Source organism: Neltuma alba, unplaced genomic scaffold (assembly GCF_004799145.2).
Source record: "Neltuma alba isolate B1F8T4 unplaced genomic scaffold, ASM479914v2 tig00011850_pilon, whole genome shotgun sequence".
NCBI classification, from domain to species: Eukaryota; Viridiplantae; Streptophyta; class Magnoliopsida; order Fabales; family Fabaceae; genus Neltuma; species Neltuma alba.
This window is the reverse complement of record NW_021636455.1, coordinates 957,580-974,910: the sequence shown is the minus strand read 5'-3', so window position 1 is coordinate 974,910 and position 17,331 is coordinate 957,580. Positions and strand designations below refer to the sequence as shown.

Sequence of the window (17,331 nt, the reverse complement as noted above, 5' to 3'; positions counted from 1 at the left end):
TTTGGGACGTACAATTATACTGTGAAAAGTTTACACCCTTGTGGTTTTTGGATATGGACATAGCCAACAGCCTAACATGCGCATTTAATTTCACTGATAATGATCGATTAACAACTAGATTAAGTTTTATCTATATAATAAATCTTAGTTGGACATCGTCTTTGTTTTAAATGGCTTCATGCTAACTCATCTTGGTCCAATAGAAGCTCTTATTTCCCTTATAATTACTATCAATTTAATTAATTTTTTTATTAGCTTATCAGTTATATGACATGAAGGGTAACACTCAATAATAAATTTTGATTCGATTTAGAATCAAGCTTTTCTTTAATATAACTTGTCTCATAAAATGACAAATATTTATTGCACAACTTAGGACTATATGAATATTCATCAATATTCATTAGAATGGATCCTTCATTCCATTACAGCACTATTCAGCAGAGTAGTTCTACAGAAAGATTCACATGTTTCAAAACTAGAAACTGCTTATTACATGTTAGTCCCACACCCTCAACCTGTCTCTCCAACTTAAGTCAATCTCCTTGAAATGCAAATAATCCACATGTTAAGTTCCTCGCATCACCATGACCATGTCATCCATTGGCTTTTGCATATCTAATATTATCAGAGCCCATCTCGCATCCAGCCTCGTAACATAGTTCATATATAACTTGTGATCACTCGAACCCAAGAAAGAAAACCAATGGTTAGATTAAAAGCAGTCACAACAAACCAATTCCATAGTATACCATAAGCCCTAAATTTCAGCCTGAGAAGGACATTAATTAGAAAGACAAAACGTTGCAAGGAGGATGAGATATCTTCGAAGGAATCAAAGGACACAGCACAATCAAGAGAACAAAGATGCTTAACTCCTCATACCTGCATTTAAGGCAACCTTTTTAAAAGAAGCATTCTACAATATCAAAACCCCAAGCAATGTAGGAAGATTGTACAATTCCGGCGAACCTAAGCCTCCTCTCTATTGCCAAAATCTTTGTAATTTGTTGATACTTGAGAGAAACGGCTCATGAGACATATGAGATGCATAGAGTACCAATTCCTTGTACCTTAGTGAGTGTTTCATTAATATCTTTGAGAAGAGATACATTACCAATCATATGATCCGTTGCATTTGAATCTACCATCCAAGTGTTTATTAGGATAATCTTGGCACTGAGAGAAGCAGAAGAATTACCTATTTCTGTCAAATTTCCGCTGATACTTTGCTTTTAGGGTGGGGACCTAGCTAAATATGTCTCCCAAGAAGCCTCCTCAGGATCTCCACGTCTTGCTTAGTTTCCCTAAATCAATGTCAGATTTTCCTTCCTTTTCTGCAGCATACCCTCTGCCTGCTGGCCTCAGCTTTGTCTTCAAAATTGGTAACTTTCCGTGGAGCTTCTAGCATACCTCATTGATGTGTCCATTTTTGTTACAACGATCACACCATTTGCATTTAGCTTGCTTGTTTCCTCTTCGATTTGACATTGTCCTCCTCTTAACACCAAGGCTACTGATTCTAGATTAGGATTAAGATTAGATGACACTCCTTATGTTCATTGCTTTCTACTTTCCTCCCACTAAACAAAGTCGAAAGCTTCATGCCAGGAAGATAATGGACAAGTCCCCATGATTTTCCCCTTTACCTCATCAAACATTGAGTTTAGACCTAAAAGGAACCCATAAGTCCTCTCCCTCTATCCACAATCTGCTTGTAATCCATTAGGTCAGTGCTAGAAACCCATTGATGTGTCAAAACATGTCAATTTGCTCCCATAGCTTCACATCAAGTCGTGTCAAATTGCTTGAGTTCACGCTCTTTAGTTGGAATAAAGGGATGTTTTCTATAGAGGAGAACGTCAACCTGGCCGCTGGTTGTCTTGGCAAGCTTATCTCCAAAGTCATGGAAATGGCCAACCATGACATGATCATGTTATTTTCAGCCATCTCTGTCTCATTCCTTGGACCAAATAGCCTCTCCTGTGAGGCACTTTCCTTTTCTTCTCCCTCTAATGAATAGGAGCATTCTCTGGCGCCAGTAGTGATAATGGCTCTCCTTAAGTTTATGCCCTATCACTATCTGAGGGAAAGAATCTGTCATCGTCGTCATGGAAGAAAAGAGCCCTTGATTGCCCAGGCTTTGTGGGGTCGATAATGTCGGCAGAGAGTACATTGATTACTGTGCGACAGCTATGATACCGTAAAGCTGTAAAAAAAAAAAAAAAGGTTTTTGGAATTCAAAAGATAGACAGCATTTACAATTACACAGATACAATCCAGCTGTTCAATCCAAAGAAAGTAGAAGATAAGGAACTAACAAATTAAATATGATAAATAAATAAATTAGAATGATAAAACTAATAGGCCTTTTATTAATGGCCCAAGGCTTCGCAACATCAGAAAATGCTTTCGGGCCCCTGTTCACCGTCTCTAATTGGTGCATGCTTCTCCGAAGAAATGAGTGAGATAAAGGTGGTCCATCAGAAAATGCTTTGGGTCATCTAAGTTACAGTCCCCTCTCTCACTCTGGAACCTTCCATCTTCTTCCTACCGAGCATGTGGCGGGGGAAGGGGAAGGGGAAAGGGCAATTTCATCACAAATTATTAATGCAGCCTAATACTATTTGGATTGCGCACCGATGCTTCGGAGAACATCATCCATTCAGAACCACTAAATCGCGTTCTTTCTTTAAATGTTCTGAAGGGAATAGACTATTTCTCAGGAATGGCGCCAGCTGCAGCCATCAATTTTCTGGTTCTTGAACCATTGAAAACATTATGTTTAATGATTAAGTGCTTTTACATAGAGTAATTAGGGGAAAAGTTGGATATCCATTGATGTAAATGTACAGAATTACCATGAGTTCACTATGCCGAATAAAATAAACCTAAGATAGATTTTAGGGATTTTTTTTTAAAGATTTGAAAGTTAAAAAAAAATCAACAATACATGCACTTAATTGGGGAATTGGATGTTGAGTATGAGTTTTACCCTTTGAAGTGATCATATACGATTGATCCTATCAAAAATCGACTTGAAATATAAAGACAAGTCATTGGTGTTAATGAGAAGCACCTCAACTTTTGCATTGAAATTGAAATATATTACATTTGTAATGAGTTTGGCGACACTTTTCCAATTACTGTAACCCCGGGAAAAGAAAGAAAATAAAAAGAAACCAATTTGAGCCAACTACAGTTGAAGTTATGAAAACAATGGAAGAATAGGATGAGGAATGTACAAAGCTGCCCATTCAGCGAAATCGCAAGAACTGTGACAAACTTGTTGGACAAGACATATCGGCTTCAGAAGTACTATCACATATCACAACTTTGGAAGGAAAACTCTGTAAAGAACCAAAAAGAAAAACATAAGGAGGCTAATCAGTCCAATGAGTGCACAATTTCTATGAAACCAGTACATTCTCCAGATAAAATTTAACAATGAAAGTCATAAACTCCTCGATTCATCAAATGGCATGAAGAACACCAAAAATTTGACAACCAATAAAAGAGACAAGGGTTTCTTGCAGTTGACAAGAAGGATTGCAGCTATACAAAGGTCTAAGTTGGTAAGTTGCTACACATTCAAAGAGACATTGTGCTGTTCAGTCCCAAAAACTACCAGATGACGGTCAATGGAAAGGCAAATAGAAGTACAACGAGAAAGACTCACCGTGTCAGTGAGAGTGAGACAAGACTAGTCAAGATCCATTTGGTCCAGTGGTGCAAAGGGTGAGTGGTGATCAACAATTTACACTGACAAACTTTCGTTAGCGCACCCTCATTAATGTTAATAGTCATTCTCACAAAGAGGCAGAGCGGGGGCAAAGCCATCTGAGCACTACAGATAAAAGAAATAGAAAAGAAGCTGCTGACAAGTAGGCAAGAGCAAAACAACACAATAATCAAGTTCAGAGAACAGCAACCGGCACGAACTATCTTCACTCATTAAAAATAGTGCAATGTAAAATAAATTCTTAACTTACAAACCAGGCATGATTCGCTTTTATTAACTTTGTGCAGGGCCAATTTGTGCCCCCCCAAAAAAAAAAGCCTTTGTGCAAGTTACTAATGTCAGACACACTGACACAGGGTAACAAGTTTTGCATATTGGAAAAATTATATTCAATAGTATGATATGGTTCCACATCGACATGCTACAAGTAATCCAGATAGTACTTTAGGGGTGAGATACTTCCTTCTTAAAGCTTGTTTTTACAGATGGATCTCGATGTTTGCTTAAATTTCCATCAATTGGTATCTGAGATTCAGAGTTGGAACAAGCTCCTCAAATTTAACTACATGAGAAGGGCACAATCTACTGAGCCAGAGTGTGCACCACAGAGTGCTAGAGATGTCAACTCTTCGAGGGTAGTGTCATGGTGGAGTCTCACTTTTGGAAGCCACAAATCTAAAGGTAGGTTCACATGTTTGCTGTTTTCCATCACACACTACGATGAAAAAAAATCCTAACTCTGCCTGTGTGTCATCTTCTATGCTTAGCTCGTCAAATATCACAAATTTGCTCACCTTATTCTCCTCCCCAATCTATTAATTCACTCCGCGGTACATATAGCTTTGCAGCTCGCTCTTCTGCCTCTGTATCATTTACAACACCTCGGCATCTTGGGAAGCCACAATAACAGGCTAATCGTTCATCAATTGAAAAAAACCTGTTACCCGAATTCAATAAAGTCAGAGCAGTAGTTTAACAGGAAAATTAAGATTATCTTTGGAAAGATAGTGAACCTATAATCATATGTGAGCTCCTCCCATTGTTTAATGTCCCGCTTTGCAAAGATTATTATATGCTCGTCACCGTTGACACTGATAACTCTTGAGTAGCAATTTGGCTGCATATGACAAAAAGAAAATAAGCAAAGCCTAAGGGTGTCATTGAATCTGCATTGACTCTTCAGGAAACAAACAAACTTGAATTGCAGCAATTTAAAACCAAAATCAATAATCATACTTCGATGTTCACGTCAGGCAATTGTATATCAGTATCATTATGCTCTAAAATTTACTTGCAGTCTATGGGAACTTAATAATATTTGCAGATCCCAATTCAAACTTTTACCAGCAAATGACAATCTATTTGATCCAAAGACATTTAAGAGTACTGTAATTCTCAGGCCAGAGAATATAAATCAACATTTGAATTAGGAGGCGTTCGGTAAAAGCCAAACCATGATTTTAAAAATGATTTTACGATATACGAAGCAAGTGAGAAAAGTTTTGTCTCGATTTACATGAAAGCACTATTTAAAAGTGCTTCTAAGTTACACCAAACACCCCGTAGAAACCTGAGAATATATGATAGACACCAGCGTCCATTTTTAGCATATACTGGAAAGAAAAGAGGGAACAAGGGGTAGTTTTCACGTCAGTTATTTTGTATGGTAGTTATATGCAGTTATTTCTTTTTATGTCTGTTATTATTATCCAAGTTCTTAGGAGTCATCTGTTAGTTATTGCTGTTTATGACGCTGACTATAAACGCCTAGTATGTAAGAACTACCATTATGCAATGAAGTATCATTCAGTAATCTCTCTCTCTCTCTCATCTAGAATTTCAGATCCTGGTTCTAGATTCCCGTTCTTCATCTCTCCCTCTCTCTTTTCCTCTGTAACTCTTTTTCTGTCAAAATAATATAAATCCTTGTTTCAATTAGAAACTTAAAAGTTTGTGTGATTAACAAACAAATGAAAATAGCAAAAACAATTCCTCAAGCTTCAAATCAAATATTAACAAAATTACTAGTACTTCAGAAGCAGTAAAAGGGAAACATCAAATCCAGGGATAATGTACATACTGCACAAGAATGATTAATCAAATGAGCAATGCTTCCTGCTCTGGTAGCATCGATGACTCGTTCATCATCAATCCGAAACATGTATGTTCCTGCACCCTGCATTGGAGGAAAAAGTCAAGTTACTGCGTCCTGCACATGCAGGCACAGAACATTCTAATTCTAAAGTTATTACTCCTATTCTTAGCCAGTTTCCATTCATTGCCAGCCAGAAAAATCTTGAAATGTTATTGATGTTTGTAGCAGTAGTGCCTCAAACCTAAAAGTAAATACAAAGACAATGGCCAGAACCATTTCCTTCCGTAAGCCCTATCACCCAGGCTAACATAACATCATTTGATTAATAGCCATACACATCACAATATCCTCATCGCTAAGGGGAAGAAACTAGTATGCATCTCTAATGAGCAATAGGTTTATTCAGTGAAATAAGATTATCGTCTTTTGGCTATTAAAGGTGAGGAAAAATATTAATATAATGTTTGGTTGATAGCAAAGTGGCTTTGTTTTTAAAAAAGCTCCTCATGTTTAAGGGAAGCTTTCCTATTCCCATTCTTTTTCCCATTTTGAACCAAATGAGCACTAAGCTCACAGGCTTGTAGTGTCTATGATTTAAACACAATGCAAAAGGTTTTAACCAGAACTTTCTTGCAACAAATCTTCTTTGGGAGAGAACTGTTATTTTCATTGCTTTTGCTTCAACAAAAAAATATTTTAGGTGTCCCTTGTGGATATACAGGGAATGTACAGTACAGTGATAAAGTATGCATAGTCTTGCTAGTTTTTCTTTTTTAAGTATGATTCAGGAGGCCTCCTTTTGCTCTGTTGTATTATTTTTTTTCTTCTCATCAATTTAATTTTGCTTTTAAAAAACAATGCAAGCAACAAAATAATTAAAAATACCTACCACCATAGAATTATATATAAAATGCTCTCTCCGGTCAGCTATGGAAGGCCTAACAAGTTCACCAGTGTATTCAATCACCTGAAGGAAGACAACCAACAGGTCCAATGTGAGAGGTTCAATCACTAACAAGTCTCATTTAATTTTGAGAATTTCTTTACCATGTCCCCGCCTTTATATGGATGCTTTGCAAAGATGCCAAATCCATGAATTCTTGATTTCCCTAGTAAATAACACATGTCACATCAGTTCAAACACAAATTCGAGATTTTCTAACTCAAATAATTCAACAGAATAAGAAAGAACGCAGGGTAACAACTGTAGGAAATTCCCAAAACAATCAAGAAAAATTAAATCCCAAAGAACAACCCATAATGCCAGTGACAGTCCACTTTCCACAAAACAGACAATTCTACTATCTTCCCCCTTGATTCTTACCAAATGCTAGCCTTTTCCTAAAGGTTTCCCTCATGTATTTATATTTCTCAGCAATAGAAAGTATGCCATTTGAAGCATCAACCAGAGAGGTCTTCAGCCTTTGTTGGCTGCAAAAGAATTTAGAGCAAACCCCTCTTCCAGATGGATCTACATTGTCCGACACCCCATGCTGGCAATGTCCACCAACCAAATAAGATTGATTTTCTACAAACAAGCGTTTCAAGGATGCTGCTGCAAGCGCTTCGGGTTCTTTTCGCCCTCTCCTGCCAAAGTTATTGTATGGTTCTGCCCAAGAATAAACACAGACATTATGAGGAATATTAAATACTTTTATGTAACTTTATACATGTACATTTGCAATCCAACACCAAACCCATGCAGTGTTCATCCAAGAGTCAGCTGTAATTAAATTATACTTTATGTATGCTGCTTTCAAATCAAAATCAATAAAACAAGCTAGAATACCAATTTGAGCAAGACAGAGAAAAGAATGATGCAAGCAGCGCAAAAAAACCACTTCAGCTTAAAGATTAAAAGAACACTCTTTCATATTCTATTTTGCGTTTCTTTTTTTCAGGAAAATGAGGAAGGACAAAAAAAAAGAAAGACACTTTATTAGAAAGAAAGACATTGCACATTCAACCATCTCTCAAGAAACCCCCATGAGAAAAACGCCATAGGGAGGCCATAAAAATTATCCAATCCCTAACTAACAAGGGTGCCGGCAAATAAGCATTTATAATCGTTACCAAAACTGTGCTAGGTTAATTTATTGTTTTGCAATTGATCAAGTGGCTAAATTTGATTTCCTGGGCAGGCAGTAGTATAATTTATTGCTTTTAGACATTATTCCAGCTTGAATCCGCCCAAGAACCCATCAAACTATAATAAAATTTAGTTTCAGAGTCACTGTTCACTTTCTCAGGACCCCTAAAAGAAAATAAAGCAATAAATTCACTAAAAATATCTCCACAGTTAAGTACAATTAATTGTTGTACAGCCAAAAAAAAAAAATGCTGTGGGACAAAATATTTACATCAAACTAGAATAAACCTCCTCCTAGTTGCCTGCACCCAAATGTGAGAGAGATCATATATTGAAACTTGACAAAAAATCTGAACAGATAACTTTATCAGAATACGCAAATCCAAATAACATATTAGCAAAATAATCAGTGGGAAAAAAACGGCAGAGGAGAAAATGAACTAAGGCCACAATTAGGACAACTCAAGAAAGCCAACTGTCAATATCATACCACTGCGAGCACAACCAGATGGGTTGGGTGGCGGTTTATATTCTGAACATTGACTGGTAACTCGCCCAATGCGTTCATCAGCAATAGAATGATCATTTGATGGATGCCTATGTTTCTTGCAGAAAGAGAGCAAGCGAATGCACTGATCTTCATCATCATCAACAGAAAGTAGATAGAGCCTGTCCTCATTCTCAAGCTACAAAAGATAAAATAAAATAACATCTATGAGCGTCCTTTGATGAAAATTTCTTTCCCCTAGTAATTCCAGCAGAGCACATGAAATATAGTCAAGGTTAAAATAAAATAAAATTAAATATTCAAAAAGACAAGCAGGAGCAATACCTCAACACAGAGACCAGCCGCCCGTGCACAAAGCGGATGATATGCCACTCTACAAGAATTATTTGAACACTGTACAACATGGATATTTGGGGGAAATCAATATTAAAAGAGGAAAAAGAAAGAGAAAATTGCTGAATATCAAAAAAATTTACGTTGCTCCATGCATTATGCCATTAAGTTCAATTTTTTTTTTTATTAAAAAAGTTCAAATCTATCTGTGCTAACCTTTCTAAACTTTTGGAAGTGCAAGGTATCTTGAATAATATGATTTCGTCAGTAAGAAAATACTTGTGTGCCTCAGTAAAAAAATGACTAGAAGGACAGATTACACATCTTTCTGAACTGACCATATAAATTCAAAATTCACAGGTTTGGCAGGCTAGGTGAGCAAATTCAGTGTATTAGTCAACATAGTCTTATATATTGCCATAATTTTACAATTCCATGACAATAGTTTATACAACAAAGAGCAAGAAAGGACACCAGATTAGAAAATCCTTTACGAATAGAAGACATCCCATAGCATGCAGGCAGAGCACCAAATTGGAAGTGCAGTGTTTGTTTGTAGGCATTTAGTGTGCCAAAGGTGCTTCAGCCAGTTTAAATTCATGCTCAACTTAACCAAAACTCAAATCGTGATTAGACCTATTGTAGAATCCTCTAAATGCAGACATCACAGATATTATAAAGGTATCGCAGAGGAAGTTCACCAACACCAAGAATTCAGTCACAAAAGCTAAGCATTCAACAGTTTTCATGATCAACTACAACAAATTTTGAGTAATAAAATATGAATAGCCTTCTTTTCCTTTAAAATGCACACAAATGCCAAATTGATACCAGAAGAAGCAAAGACACTTAAAATTCATAGTCTCTAAGATGGGTGAAAGAAAATAAACTCATTCAAATTGACCTTCATTATTAGAAAACTTCCAGAAGACTAACCTGGATGCAAGCACCATAAGGCACCCCACAAATGCTGCATAACAATTTCCAGCGGTCCTGCTCATAAAGAATTAGGACATTAAAAAGGAATGCAGTTACAATAATGTTAGTGGGCAATTGAGCATTAATTCCTTGTATAAATAATCCAGAGGCTTAAACCTCACAACAAGTATAGAATATTTGTGAAACAAAAGAAGCAGCAGCAGTTTTACGGGAATAATCAATCTTTACAGTACCAAAACAGGCATAAAAACAACCCAGAAAAGCGTACCTTGCTGATTCTACTTATCCCATCAATAGGCTCCATCCGCTTGACATCAGCTAAGCAAGTTTCTGGCAAGAACTGTAACACTTAGAAAACATAAGCAAGCAAAAGAAAAGAGTGGTGAGATAAATTAGTGAGCTAACGAACCAGGTATCCACATGGCACATGCCAAATGAGCCCATCGACCATCTGTTGTAGGCTTCATTGCACCTCCTAGAAGAAACTCAGTTACGATACTCAATCTCGTTTAATTACAAATATGGCATAAAAACAAAAAAGATCTCTTCATACCTATCAGTGGACATAAGCAGCAAGGTGGTGGGGGGGAGGGAGCACCAGAACGACATAGGTTACACAACCATAGCACTCCATTAGAAGGTTCTATTTCTCCATAACATCTGGCATGGACCTGATAGAACATGGCAATTTATGGCTCAGAAACTAATGAACTGATAAAGTAGCAGGGTCTACCAGCTGATCAAGCATTACTAGAGGCATTAGCCCACTGATTAATTATTGATTTGCAGCAAATCTGCTTTAATTCTGAGTAAAAAATCATGAAAAATGTAAGGAGATCATACCATCATTCTGCATTTGTCACACTGCAGAAACAGATTGTTCTCGTATTCCTACAAAAACTCACATTTAGCAAGCAGTGAATAGATCAGGGAAAAAAAAAAGTCCATTTCCCTTCTGCAAATTGAACAAGGGACGAGTAAAATAGGAAATGCATGTAGTAAAAATCACACATGGAAGACCAGTAGATGCTTGACAACATGTTAGAGATAAGAACTGTACCTCATCCATGTGACACACATTGCACTTATCAAGGTCAAACCAATCAATATGAACCTGTCTATAACCAACAGGCAGATCACCATATCTACCAGAACCTATCTTGCACATTAAGTTTCTGGAAGAGGTGCTGCATTTATATAATCCCTGGTAGTGACAGTGCATCTCAGTTAAAAGTCGTTTGGAAGCTAGAAAACAGAAGATTGTCGTACAGCATACCTGTATAAGTTTAGCAACTTTAGGATTCGAAAAACCAAACATATCAGCTCCTGATTTATAGTCCCTAACAAGCCTACCATCTGCAGAGGAAACATCAGAAGCACCCTTTTCCAATTTTTTTATCCGTTTGTATATTTTATTCCAGCAAGCTGATGCTGTGGGACCATTGAACTGCAACAGAAAATTTGAGGGGATACGACAAGAATTACAGACACATCAAAGGTTCTTTTTCCATACTCCAAAAAGCTGACAAGGAGCACACGCACAATACTCATCTAGCATTCGCAACTAGTGATCCTCGCTATAGCTTAAATTAGCAAAAAGGTCAAGAAATTCATACAAGTCCCACCCATGACACGCCCAACATCTTTAAAAATTCTGCCATCAATGAAATCATGTTTACCGTGTTTCCCATGCAAATCCTAAATCCATTTCTTACACAAATATATATATGTATATATATTCATTGAAGAGGGAAAAAACAGAACATTTTTGAGATTTATGATCAGAAGGAGAAAGTAAGATAGAAAAAGTTTCAATTACTATGAAAGGTGAAATTAAGATGCTAGTTCCTTAGAATGGATTTAATTAAAAAAAAGCTAATTTACGGGAAAAAATTAAACATTAGATGCTTCGGAAGAAATCTAACAGAAAAACATGTTTATGAGAGCAAAATCACTTCATTATGTAGGAACTAACCTGCTCTCCACCATCCAGTGTCACCCTAAAAAGCGGTCGAACCTTTGACTCAGGATCTCTCAACACCTCCATCTTATATGATGTGCAAACTTTTGGGTCTAAACATCCCAAAAACAGATAAAAGAATAAGTACGCGCCTAAGAATCCAACATGAAGAATACGGCTTGCAAATATCCCAAATAAGACAAAAACATGATTCACCAGTGATTGAAGTAAACTCCCTCACTGCCATGTAGCCCTCTGGCCAGATTATACTTCCATCTCGAAAACTAGCAGAATCGTGCACAATTCTTCCTGAAAGAAAGTTTACATCTGTAAATACCAACACTCCCACTGAAACATAAATAAAACTACTCAATTTTAGCAGCAGTACTCCAGGAGCACAAGAAATAAATAGGACCCATAAAAAGTGATGTCTGTCATTGTAGAAACCATTTAGTAGTTGCTGATAAAGGACATCCAGACTTCCACAAAAATGAACGTCGGATTTGTTGATCATTTATTGGATGCAAGATATAACATGAAAACGTTGAGCTGCCATGGTCAATACCCCACGACATGCTAGACACTAAGATTCCTAAAGTCATATTGCCAGAAAACAAAAGTGGTAATAATGCTTGGATAAAAACAGAAAAACCAGTTTCATACTTTAAATGAGTTTTGTCGATAATAAAGGGGCATTTAGAGCTAAACATGGTCAAAAAAGAAATTAAACGATTTTGTTGAATGGTCCATTTGGGAATCAATGCGAATAGTGACGAAAGAAAATTATTTCCCAAAAGGAAACCACAAAACAACTTATAACAAGCATGAATAGAATTAGAAAACGTGAAATCATCAGAAAATAAAGATTATTCCTGCAGAAAGGGACCACAAAACAACTTATAACAAGCATCAATAGAATAAGATGGGAAACTATAAACATGCAAATTGAAATCTTGAGAGCTTACCCAGGCTTAAAATTTTCAAGTCTCCTACTACATAAGGAGAAGTTTCAATGTTTTTCAATGCTGTCTGGGCCCATCCATCGTCTAAACAATCTTCACCTGAATCTGTACATCCTTCGTCCTCTCCATGCACATTTTTGCAGTCATCAGCCTTGCATCTTTTCTGTGAGCGCAGCATTTCAGAAGGAAGCTTCTGTTTGCTTAAATAGCTATTCAAAATTCAATAATAGCAGTAAGCAACAAATCTGAGCTAACAACTGAAATCCTTCAATTCTGGAGGTCAAATCGGAAAACTTAAAAATGCCACATGCTAAACAATTAAAGATAAACCACTAAAATAAGAAGCTTGAGACTTTCACATATGAGCAAGTGGACTGCAGACTAAATGGAAACTGATTTCAGAATAAAACTTGTACATAAGATACATTGATTAATGCACCCACAGCAAGGAACAAAAGTATGAATAGCATACATTTTTGCCTCTTCTAGTCCCTCAAAAAAATGAGGTTTCTTGCACTTCAAGTGTAGACGAGAAAGAAGCCCAGTGAGAAATGATTTCACCTGCTGCAGTCTAACCCTAGAAAAAAAGAGATTAAAGGGTGAAAACTTCAGTTTCAAAGGAGAAATAGGTCAAATGAGGTCAATAGCTCCTCAGTGATAATTGAAAAAACCAATTTTCCTTAATTTTGAAGATATCAAGAACCTTGCAAAGTCGTGTGTGCCAAAAAATTGCACAGGAACGGATCTTCCACCCGAAAACAATTTTAAACCTTTACAATTCCCAGCAAGCGATTCATCCATAACAAGAGCTGGCCACATTGCATGGCCTGCAATTGAAATAAGCAAACTGTTAATAAAACATAATCACAACAATAACTGATGAAATTCATGTCATATACTATCAACTAAAATTGCAAGGAAAAGCAAACGAAGTAATCAAAAGTGTATATTGTTGATCTCCACAACATAGAATTTAAAGATAGATTTCAAATGCATAAAAATTCTTTTTTCTCAAAAGAATAAAAAGAGCATAGAACTTTCGAAGGTACTAAGATCCAACAATGTACAAATGGAACAACTAAGTTAAATTGAGCAAAAACCTGTTAGCTTGGCCCATACAACTTCACCAGGTTCAAACTCTTGACAGTTGTCTAAACTAGCAGCCAAGGCAAGCAGCTCTTCCGCATCATAATCAGAAATGTTACAACTACTCAAGTTTAACTGCTTCAGCTCCTCACGGGAAACATGAAACCTTATTTTCTCATTAGAAAGAATCAAGTTTTCTTCATCACCATCTTCATATTTGACCTGCATGTTTACACAAATCATAATATCGTCAAGACCAAAATTATCATTTCTACATATACACATCATTAGCAGATTCGGATTATTCAAGCCAAAGAACTAATCATTCAAATAAGAGGGCCATACATGATGTATCTTAGTTTCTGAATCATAACCTCTGACTCGACCAATGTACCATTTCAAATCCATGGGCCAATAAACCTGCAGAAAATAACGTCAACATTGATAAATTGTGATTATATGAACATCCAGGGGAATCAGAGAGAACATCAAAATATTGCCTTGCATCGTAGTCCAACCAATGTCTCAGGATCAGCATTATCAAAAGTCAACCTGCATTGAGTTCAATTAATATTTATGTAAGATTTTCTCCTTCGTTTAAAGAAGAATGTACTCATACAAAACAAATATATATCACATAACCATAATCACAGTTAAACATCATATTCAATTCCACGAAGCCTTTGTCTCTTCAGTACAGAGGGAGAGCCATTATCAATGCCAGAGAAGTAGAAGTAAATGTGGTCGATGAATTTGCAGACCCGAGGGAGAAATTTTTGTTAAAGCATTAGAAGTGAAAGGGAGAAGGAACCACCTGACCCATCTCTTTACGGTGCGGGATGCAGGCAATAGCTTTGGAAAATTTTCCAAGGGGGCACGATTTTTCTTCATGCTAGAGTCACAATCACTGATATTAGTAACATTATGACCACGACAATCCCTCAACCGAGGAACGTCAAGAGTACCTAATGCGCTCAAATCCACCCCCAAATTCACCAATTCCGCGCTTCCAGCTTTTCTCTTCTTCTTCAGTGTCCCAGCCTCAGAATTGTCGTTCTCCCGGTGCTCCCCAGAATCATCAATTTTGCAAATATCCGAGGTGGGTCCACCCTGGCGCATCAAAGAATCAAAAAAGGACAAGCTCTCCGTGGAATGCCGAGGCCTCTTATGGCGGCGAGAGTAGACGTGAAGAAGAGGGGGCTTAGCAAGTGAGTTCTTAAGATCAGGGTCAAACTCAAAGGGGGTAAGATTGAGCTTGCGGGCCTTGACCTTCTTCGACATGACGTTGGAAGAACCACTGGCGCTGACACGACAGGGGGATGTAGCAGAATAAAGATGATCGAGAGGAAGATAACGAATGGGAGTGCCGTGGGTGGTGTGAATGTCGACGTTGGTGTCTTCTTCGGCTTCTTGGGGTTGGGGAACAAACGCCATGGATAATGATGGCGGGTGCGAGAAGAGAGAGAGCAAGAGTCTTGGCCCCTTTGCTCTCTCGCCCTCTCTGTACGACCAAGGTGTTGAAAATGGAGATTAAGGAGTGTTAGGGTTTCGCAATGTGCCGAGAGATACAAATTGGAAGATCGTTTGTGGGGAGGGAAAGTTGTTTTCGGGGCAAAAAAATCTGTTTCCCGCCGTGTACTAACACAGATTGAAACAGAGGTGCTTTGAAGCCAGTTGCCCATATGATGTAGCCATAAAAGGAGGCTGCTTCAAGTGACAATTTGGATCGTTTGGTCTTTTAATTTCGCCAAGGTGTTCTGATGTTCTCTATATTCACAATCCATCTGCCAACCAAATTTCCTCACTCATGAATTCAGTTTGAAATAATAGTTGAATTAATTTATGATGAGTGAAGATACGGCAGGCTTGTAAGTTTGATAAAGTTGATCCTATCAATTCATGCCCAATATTATGGGGAAGATCCATAAATCATGCCCTTAATGTGTCACGTATAGAGAGAGGAGTTTTTGTTTCTTGACAGTAAGAAGTCTTGCTTAATTATGCACCTCAAGACGTGTTCCAAATTTTCAATAAGGATAGCAAAAAGTTCAATAAATCTTGTGCAAAACTTTAGAATAGATAAAAACAAGAAAAAGAGGGTGAAACGTGATTCTGATTTAACGATTTTAACCGCTTCAAAATTGAATATTGAATAATTAGTAATGCATGAATGTTCATTGATATTAACAACCCTACTGCAAGTTAGTCAGGACATGGGCAGACAAGTGACTGCCACAAGTTAGCATTGGGGGAGGTTCAAGACGAGAGGAATATTGGTGGGGAAAAATAAATAACTCGAGGGGCTTTGAGTGGGGATTGGGTGTACCAGTCAGGTTGAAGCGCTTTCTATGGAGAACCTCATCAAGTGTTCTAGCAACAAGAATAGGCTCAATGGAAGAGAATGCGGAAATGACCATTGTGTCCAGTCTGCAAGGTTGAGCTATAAATAGTTGAACACCAGTTCTTGACTTGTAACAAGGTTGGGAAGGGCTTGATATGATTGCTGCTTGACTATAAATATACAAGAGGGTGAAGTGACTCTATTGGGGTGCGTTTTGGGAAAAACTCATTAGAAAACGATACTGCATGATAAAGCCAGGCAAGAAGGGAAGTGATTGATAAAAGAACTATGTTGTCTAACAAGGCAGTCTAGGTCTTGTTATCATTTGTTTCTAGTGCTTTTCTAGTCTTAATCACAGTGGAAGCTCAGAGGCGATGAAACCATAATGGGCGGGTCATGACTGCTAGCGAATCATTGTTCCTGCTATCATTTAGAAAAGGACGAGGCTGGGGGACAGAGAAAAAATAAATAATTTTTCTTTTGTTTTAAAAACTTTTCTCAGTCTTTAATTTACACAGTCTGTAAAAAGAGAGAAAGAGAGTGTTTTTAAATTTTAATTAGTTTTCTTCTATTTTGAAGACTTTTCTCAATTTTTAATCTTCACAGTCTCTAATCCTTATTGTCTGATTAAGTTCTAACTCTCGAGGATGTATACATTTTGCCTTGCGAATTCAACTAACTATGCTTGGGTCCTCATGCTCATCTCTCCCAGCCAATACACATTCTTACTTGATATATTCTTTGTTATTCTTAGTTAATCTCATTGTTGGGCTTTTAACCACAAATTTGGTCTTATTCTGGTAGCAGCTCATTAGCTTCTAACAAAAGCCTTCTAAAACATTACAATCTTTGCTTTCCCTGGCTTATAATAAGCATACATGGTTACGGTATAGGTTAGGGAGCAAGTTAAGTTTGATTGGAGTAAAGGTAAGATGAGATTGTAAATATATACCTAGTGTTAGTCTGAGGAGTGATTGAATTCAGAAACAAAATGAAGAATTGAGAAATAGGAGTGACAAGTGGGAACTGTGAGTAATATCGCTGGTGCTTAGCATTTGTGATCAGGCTTTGAATTAATGAATAATTGTAGTGATTATGTAGTTTGAGTTTGAAGTCTAAGATGTTCGGCATTGTCCTGCTCTTACACCTGCGAAATCGGCTAATAAATAAAATAAGCATTGTCAATTCATTTTGTCTACTTGTGGCTATGTTGCAAGTATATCTGGCTATAAAAACGAAATCAAACGTACATTTTGTATGCTTCTGTATTTGGTTC

At 37.2% G+C, this 17,331-nt stretch overlaps 1 protein-coding gene across 4 annotated transcripts; it reads right to left on the bottom strand.

The window, feature by feature from the left end:
• Nucleotides 1–345: 345 nt before the first annotated feature.
• On the bottom strand, nucleotides 346–15,454 carry LOC114718496 (histone-lysine N-methyltransferase ATX2). Of its 4 annotated transcripts, none has more exons than XR_003737823.1 (26): nucleotides 14,529–15,454; nucleotides 14,215–14,266; nucleotides 14,060–14,134; nucleotides 13,729–13,936; nucleotides 13,332–13,455; nucleotides 13,101–13,205; nucleotides 12,632–12,837; nucleotides 11,883–11,975; nucleotides 11,682–11,779; nucleotides 10,983–11,153; nucleotides 10,767–10,910; nucleotides 10,550–10,597; nucleotides 10,260–10,377; nucleotides 10,116–10,181; nucleotides 9,975–10,036; nucleotides 9,704–9,760; nucleotides 8,759–8,827; nucleotides 8,417–8,612; nucleotides 7,162–7,446; nucleotides 6,885–6,946; nucleotides 6,727–6,804; nucleotides 5,823–5,918; nucleotides 4,756–4,859; nucleotides 4,537–4,679; nucleotides 3,680–3,874; nucleotides 3,060–3,350 (listed from the first exon to the last, which is right to left on the bottom strand). XR_003737823.1 is itself a non-coding variant. In XM_028903829.1 (25 exons), exons 1-24 carry the CDS (start codon nucleotides 15,146–15,148, stop codon nucleotides 4,538–4,540), a joined length of 3,279 nt encoding a protein of 1,092 aa, XP_028759662.1. In that variant the 5' UTR covers nucleotides 15,149–15,454; the 3' UTR covers nucleotides 346–2,209; nucleotide 4,537. The 4 variants fall into 4 exon arrangements, 2 of the variants coding, with proteins under 2 accessions (XP_028759662.1, XP_028759661.1); XR_003737822.1 differs by having other exon boundaries at nucleotides 3,680–3,847; XM_028903829.1 differs by lacking the exons at nucleotides 3,060–3,350; nucleotides 3,680–3,874 and adding an exon at nucleotides 346–2,209.
• Between the last annotated feature and the right edge of the window lie 1,877 nt (nucleotides 15,455–17,331).

Bases quoted from the DNA above. Each gene is read 5' to 3' on its own strand.
- LOC114718496 (XM_028903829.1), bottom strand. From the start codon at position 15,148: ATGGCGTTTGTTCCCCAACCCCAAGAAGCCGAAGAAGACACCAACGTC. The intron at 11,154-11,681 runs GTTAGTTCCTAC...TTTCTGTTGCAG, and splicing joins CACTGGATGGTGGAGAGCAG to TTCAATGGTCCCACAGCATC. The intron at 10,911-10,982 runs GTATGCTGTACG...TGTCACTACCAG, and splicing joins AAGTTGCTAAACTTATACAG to GGATTATATAAATGCAGCAC.